The sequence below is a fragment of the Terrapene carolina genome, unplaced genomic scaffold (assembly GCF_002925995.2).
Source record: "Terrapene carolina triunguis isolate 2854851 unplaced genomic scaffold, T_m_triunguis-2.0 Scaffold675, whole genome shotgun sequence".
Classification (NCBI taxonomy): domain Eukaryota; kingdom Metazoa; phylum Chordata; order Testudines; family Emydidae; genus Terrapene; species Terrapene triunguis.
Window position 1 is genome coordinate 283,003 of NW_020665026.1, and position 7,469 is coordinate 290,471.

Below are 7,469 nucleotides of genomic sequence, written 5' to 3' on the forward strand. Positions count from 1 at the left end.
CGTCCCGCAGCCAACCCCACCGCACCGCCACTGAGCCTGACCTGGTAGTAGCAAGAGGGAGACATTGGAGCATTGTCTGTGACATGGGACAGTGTTGGGCGCTCCCCACCCCAGACCCTGCTGCTGTGACACTGCCCCAGAACATCCCAAAAGCCCAGCCCTGCCCACCTGCACCCCCACCCTGCACGCAAAGGGAGTGGGGATGCACATCTCCCTGTGCAGAACTCTCCTGTTGGGCCTGCAAGCATCTCTCAGCTCTGGGGGGAGAGCAGCTGTGGCTGGACCAGCTCTATGCATCAGACAGCAGCAGGGCAGGACGCCCCTTGCTCAGGTTTCCTCTCTGGGGTCAGAGGCCGGGCAGGGATTGTTGGGAAGGGGATAACAAAGGCCTGGGAGCTGGGAGAAGGGAACACTGACCCCCCCGTTAGCTCAGCACGAGCTCCGTTGGTGCAGCTGTTACTCCTGAAACAAGCCCGAGCAGATGATGCCACAGGGCCACGCCAGCAGTCACCTTAGCTCTGCCTCCCTCCCGGCATCCCACGCTGGAAAGACCCCCAAACCGGCTAAGGGCACACCCGGCAAGATCGCCCGCTGAGTGCTAAGTGGACTGGTGGAAACGGGCTCCCATCAATGGAAGGCTAATGCCACAGGCCCCAACCCCCACAGGCTGTTCATTCCACACGCACACAGCTCGCGCTGCGCTCGCTCATTTTTATTAAAGTGAATAATCAAGAGCCTCAGGTCGCCGGCCCATCTGCGCTCTGCGTCCCCCACACGCACGGGGCCCCGGCCCCACAAGACAGTTTTGCCTTTTTTTTTTAAAAAGAAGACTGTATAAAAGAAAAACCAGCACAAGAGAACCCGGGGCAGAGGGGGGACAGGACAGAACGCGTGAGCACCCAGCGCTCCTGCCGGCAGCTCTCCCTTCCTACCGCTGGGCGGTTCGGCGTCCTCCGGCCAGGCTCCCGGAGCAGAGGGGGAGTTGCTCTCTGGGTTGCCCCAGGTATCATGGGCTCTTGGCCGGGCTGGGGCCACCAGAGAGCTGGCTAACTCCTGCCGCTCAGGCAGGTCCTACAGTCACACAGCGCTTGGCAGGAGTTTGCTGGGGGGTCGGTGGGTTTTTAAATGATTTTTCCTTTTTAAAAAAAACGAAACGATTGGCTCCCACAGAGCAGCCAAGGCCAAGCCCGGGGGAGGGTCAAGGGGCCGTGTGCAGCATCAAGTTCCGCAGGAGTTTCTGGCGCCCAACCTCATAATCCTCCTCATCCACGTTGACCAGCAGCTTGATGGCCTCATGGCCCACGGCTTGCTTGAGCGAGTCCGTGATGAAGACGCCCTTGAGGGCCTCCAGCAACGAGCCGTTTATGTAGTCGCGCCAGAAGGCATCGAGGTAGGTGAGCTCTGAGAATTTTATGTCACAGATGATAGAGCCCAAGTCCCGGGATTTTAAGATGGTGTTGGCCTGGTTGAAGCGCTCGAATTGCCGCTCCAGGGGATCCTGCTTGTTGGAGAAGACGTTGCCCTGGAGCGCTGTCTCGTGCTGGCAGTACTCGGCTCGGACTCGCAGGCGGATGTCTGGGGGCGGAAGGCAGGGCAGGACAGTTAGCGAGTTCACTGCAACCCCCCTCTGCCTGAGGATCCCAGCGCTCCGCGCCCCGGGGAAGGGGTAGCTGCCCTGTCCAGATGGCACAGAGGGGAGGGATGTAACCCAGGCCAGAGCCAGCAGTGGAGCTCAAACTGGAACCCAAGAGTGGCCACTAGCCCCCACCTCACTGCTCCTTCCCCACTTCACCATGTGTGTCACCAAGCATCGGCTGTGGAGAGGTGGCTCTGGTGGTGGGTGGGGAGGCGGGACCATAGGTCCTGGCTACCGGACTCAGTCTTGCCTCTCCCGTGTGCGGTGGGCCTAGATGTCATGGCAACCAGCACCAAACCCAAGAGCCAATGAACAGTCCCAAATCTCCATGACAGCTGGTCTGTTTCCAGCTGACAGGGCGGTGCCTTGTGCCCAGCCCTACACTCATTGCCAGCAGCATCCCCACTGAGCAGGAGCTGCTGGACGAGCCCTTCTCCATAGGCGCCTAAGTGGGTGCTGAGCTCTTCCGAAAACCCAGTCCAGAGCGCTCCGATTCCCAGCTCGGCGCCACCACCCAGCGCGCTGCAGAGACGCCAGCTGTCTCCTCCAACCCCCAGCCCCCTTCTGCCTGTTTGGATCAGCTGCGCCATCCAAACCTGTGGCCCGTCACTGGCACACGGACACTGCGCTCTCACCAGACAGACCAGGTCAGCGGGACGGCCAGCTCGGGGCGCTAAGTGATCACGAGCGCCCTGAGCGGGCCTTGCTGTAGTCGAGCGCCAGGCGCTTTCCCTCCACGGCAGGCACCATGGCCAGTTTTTTCTTGGGAATTAAAACATGGGCCCAACTCTGAGGGTGGCTGCTGCCCTCCACTCCCAACTCCTGTTGGACATATGGAGAAGGCTGCTGGGAGGAAGTAAGGGGTCTGGGCCAGCTCTAACAGCTCTCAGAGTCAGGCAGTCTCCAGGCTCGGGCGAGACAGGCACATGGCTGGGAATACGCTGCCTCGGTCTGGCTAATGGAGCCATGTGGCTGGTGAAGGGGGGTGGCAGCGGGAGGAGCGATGGGGTCTCTGCCTGCTCCATGTGCTGCAGAAACACAGTCACCCCTTGCCAGAGGCCAGGACTCTGGGCTGCTCTTGGCTTTGCAGGTAGCAGTGGTGGCTCAAACAGGTTTATCTGTGGGTGGCTAAGAGGCCAAGGTCTTTCCCTGCAGACACACACTCCTCACCCATCAATCCCTCCAGGTGGGACTATCCCAACAAGCTCCCATCTAGAGGCACCCGCTGGCAGGAGCGCATTCTCCTGTGCCAGTCCCAGGCAGTGTGGGACCCACCTGGGCTAGGGACCACCTCTCCTCCAGGCAGTGCTAATGGCTGCAAACAGCAGAGGTCATTCTGCTGACAGTCCCTAGATGGTGATCATGCTTGAAGAGTGGAGGCAGCAGAGGGTCCCCGGCTGGGGAACCAGCTCCTGTTGGCAGCCTGCCCACCAGTGCCTTCAGAGCCCAGGCTGGGTTCACTGCTGGGAGGTGGGTTTGGATGGTACAGGTGGGGGTGCTATTGGTGCTGTCTCATGAGGGCCGTTTAAAATCACGTGCCCAGATGCCACAGCACCAGGGAACTGGAAGTCATGACCAATCAATCAATCTCACTCATCACAGAAGCTAGCTCTCTGCACAGGCAATAGAGGAGAAGGCCGTTCAGGGTCATCCGGAGGGGATCAAAGCAGCAGACTGGTTTTTGCACCTCACTTTCAATGGGAAAGTTTGGAATTGAGTCCTGCTGTCACAATCGAAGGCAGCCTTTCCAAGCCCCTCGTGAAGAGCTGAAGCGACAGACCTCACGGCCAGGAGCCCCTCCCAACTCACTGATCTCCAAGGAGACTGTCATCCCCACGACGAAGCAGAGTAAAGAAGTGGGTCTACTAATGCCAAGTCTTCCAAACTTGACCATGCTGTAAGTACCCAACTCCCAGGACACAACGTTGAGCATCTCAATGAAGACCTCCACTGCTTCTCAACCCCTTGGAGAGATTCCTCATTGAGACCAAGACTAAAAAACCCTTTTGAGGGGCCGGGATTATACAAACGTTGATTTCTTGCACCGGCAGAGATTCACCATCTCTATTATTTGTATTCCAGTGGTTTCTATAGGCTCCAAGCCAGACCAGGACCCCATTGTGGGTAGGCTGGGTAAAAGGGATATAACAAGCAGAATGAAGAGTGACAGTTGGCGAGTGTCATGTTAGTCCCCAATGTATTATTTGTTTAAAATAAATAATCTAGCCCCTTTGACAGCTAGAGACTCCTAGAAACAGGGCTGGAGGGGACCTCCAAAGGGCATTTGGGGTCTCCCTGCACAATGGGGCAGAGTCAAGTAAAGGAGACCAGCCCTGTCAGGTGTTTGTCTAACCTGTTTTTAAAAACCTCCAAGGATGGAAGGTTTAAAAACCTCCACAACCTCAAGCTGCTGATCAGCGTAACTGCTCCTCCTATGACGTCCAATACCCTTAAGGTGCCTGTGACCTCAAGGGTTTGAATTGTGAGCATCTGCACGACGGATTCTTTCCGGTCTAGGAATTCCATTGAAATATTTAGTTTTACTAAATTAATTCTTTGGACTTTCTCTTTCTCCTCCTAAACTGGCGTGCGCAGGAGGCAATAGTCTGAGGTTTCATTCCCGCCTGTCCCCCCACCGCCAAACTAGGCTGATGATCCAGCTGAGCCCACAAAAATGGGCTTGGGTTGTTTAAATCAGACTGTTGATATTTTTCTTAAATTTCTTCTAATGCAGCCTTTGGAAGATGGGGGCCAAACTATCAAGCTCAGGTACAAGATCAGCCAACCCCACCCTTCACACAAGGAGGGGAATCAAATTTAACTCACTAGCACCCCAAAAAAAAACAAAAAACAAAACAAAAAAAACAAAACACCGCACCCCCAACCACCCCCAAGCTACTCCCCTCTGCCCCATCAACAAAATCACAATACAAAGGTTTGGACCAGTTCCAGGTTGGGCTAGATCCCAATAGGTGGCTAACCTTGTAACAGGCTGAGCCAGAACTCCGGATCTGAAGCAAAGCACAATTTTGTCAGGCTGTTCTAATGCATTTCTGCATCTTTTGGATGCTGGTGGATGAAAATACAGAAATCAAAATGCTCCACAAATGTTTAAAGACCTCAGCACGGTGTTCAATTCTGCCACCCCACCCACCCCGCCCGCCCCTCAAGGAACTTAGTATTAATTTAGATTATCTGCAAAGTAAAAATAATAGAACTCGGTTTCCAACCTGCCCCACCACTGAGCCTTTGGGTAAAGTGGGGATGCAGACCTTTTTGCCAGCCATGCGAGATGACTATATGAAATAAAACCTGTCCCTGGAAGGAGGAAGAATGACCTTCTCCCAGCACCCCAGTGGTAACCCACAAACCCACCACAGCAACAGACAGGCCTAAGAACATAAGGATGGAAACAGTGGGTTCCACCTAGCCTAGTGTCTTGTCTCGGACAGTGGCCAGTGTCAGATGCTTCTGACAGTTGGAGGTTTAGGGACACCTGGATATGGGATTGTGTCCCTGACCATCTTGGGTAATAGCCATTGATGGACCTTCCCTCCAGGAACTTAGGCTCTTCACAAGTTCTTACCACAAGTCTGTTTCTCTTTAGGATCCGGAGTCATTGACTTCCTCCTCTTATGCTGGCTACTGAGGAGGGCTCTCCCACGGCCAGGCCTCTTGGTACAGATCGGAGGTCCAGCGGAGGAGCGGCATACCACAGGGTGATGGGGAGGCACTAATGCAGCGAAAGAGGAGCCAGGGGTTAGAAAGGCAAAGGTAGACAGAGCCCAGGATCACATCGCTTCTCCAAGGAGGAGCAATATCACACAAAGTAAAGACAGATGAAGCCTCTCGGCTCCCATATATTCCTTCCCCAGCCACTGCAGAGCCCTTGCTGTGGGAAGTTTTGTAGGTCTCCAGTGATGGGGATTGCAGCCTCTCCTTTGGGAAGCTGTTCAACATCCCATCAGTCTGGAAGCTGTTCAGTTAGCCCTGACCCCTGCAGCACCCTAGAGAATTCCTCACCCTCCTTGCTGTGCACAGCCTCTAAAGATCAGCAGATGTATGCCCCGGCCTAGCCCGGTGCTTTCACTCAATCTCCTCCTTGTCGCCCCCACCCAGCCAAACCCTCCACCCTTCCCAGATGATTTTGCTGCTCTTCTCTTAACGCTCCCCAGTCTCTCTCCGTCTTTCTGGAAACATGGCACCAATACCCAAAGACGGTATCTCAGGTACAGCTGCACCTGCGCCAGAGACACGAATGGTCACTTTCTTGCTTAGTAAAAAGTAACAGAGTCCTGTGGCACCTTATAGACTGACAAAGTGGGTATTGACCCATGAAAGCTTATGCTCCAATACGTCTGTTAGTCTATAAGGTGCCACAGGACTCGGTCGCTTTTTACAGATCCAGACTAACACGGCTACCCCTCGGTTTCTTGCTTAGTGATACCTGTGCTCATGCCGTCCAAAGTCATCTTTTTTGGTCAAATATTTTACAACACTAACACCAGTCTAATTTACTGTCCAGGATCACTTTTAACCACAACTTAAATGCAGCTGCCTCTTGGGTGGGGCATAGTAGCTGTTTAATAACTCACAACATTGCCCACCAGAGCATTCTTCACCTCTGATCCCACGTTACCCCCAATTCAAACTGCAGGAGGAATTTAAGGAAGCAGAACTTATGGCATTTGGCCAGATTAACACTCCAACTCTTACCAATGGTGCTAGAACATATTTAATGGCCACATATGGTCAGGACCGCAGTTTGGCATCTCATGCAAAAGAAACTTCTCCAGCAGCACAATGCTTCTCACAGCACGTTGGGGATCAGGACCCACTGAGGGAAAAGCACCCCGTACTGAACATTTAACGTCACCGTCCCAAGCCTGCAAGCTCCGACAAGATCACAGCACAGGCTGGGATGGCTGCAGATGCAGACATTAGCAAGTGCAACGGGACAAGAAAAATAATTCCGGCTAATCAAGGGCAGTAGCACGTACCACAGCCACCTGCTGCTCTGGAACAAAATGACAGGATTTCAGAGACAGGCCTGGGTGTGTGAGGCTAAGACTTTGCTCAATGAATTCAATGCATGGTGGTTATTGCAGTTAACCCCCCATTGAGGTGTTTGGGCTCAGAGACCGTTACATTTTAAAATTTCAGCCTCAGAGCTTAAAGTGCTAAGTGCAGTGCTACAAATTTTAGGCAACATTTGATCATTTTGACCTAAGCCTCCAGAATAGAATGATGCTCCTTAAACTCAGTTCATCACCAAGCCACCTTTTAATCTGTGTCAATATCATCTCTGCACCCAGTCAATGAATGAGCGCCTTTAGCTGTGTTGCCAGGGAACCGGCTTTGACGTGGCACAAGCACCCTCTAGTGGCAGGCTCCAGTACAGCCGCAAGCAAGCGCATTTTGGAAGCAGCCTATCTACAAGGAGTTGCTTTATTGTTCCTATGCAGGGTTAAAGCATATTTTGGCCTAAGATCTATAGTCAAAGGAATATAAACCTCTTGAACCCAAGGAGTGCTTGTGTGTGATCTTTTCGAAAGTGGCCATGTAAAAACACTGCTACCTCATTCCCTGCGTGGGTCAGAGTTATATCGCTAATTTTAGCAACGGTATGAACATACAATAGTAAGGATGGTTTTGCCCTTAATGTTCATTTAATCAAAACCCAAAGAAGAAGAATTCATACTCTGGCTCATCCTTTGGGAGTCTGATTACTGAGCACAGCCAAATGCAGAACCATAATTGCTGGACAAGGTCAGAAGAAGCAGCAGCTTGATTTTCAGATGCCATGTGGAGTTTGCAGTACCAGCCGTTAGAA

General features: G+C 53.1%; 1 protein-coding gene across 1 annotated transcript in view; it reads right to left on the bottom strand.

Moving 5' to 3' along the window:
• DEDD (death effector domain containing) overlaps nucleotides 1–7,469 on the bottom strand; it is a 37,603-nt gene continuing 30,134 nt past the window's right edge. The window contains exons 3-4 of the mRNA XM_029913493.1: nucleotides 5,223–5,369; nucleotides 1–1,575 (exon numbers count right to left, since the gene is read on the bottom strand). Of these exons, the coding sequence (XP_029769353.1) occupies nucleotides 1,199–1,575; nucleotides 5,223–5,369 (524 nt within the window). The 3' untranslated portion in view covers nucleotides 1–1,198. The remainder of the gene's footprint in view (nucleotides 1,576–5,222; nucleotides 5,370–7,469) is intronic.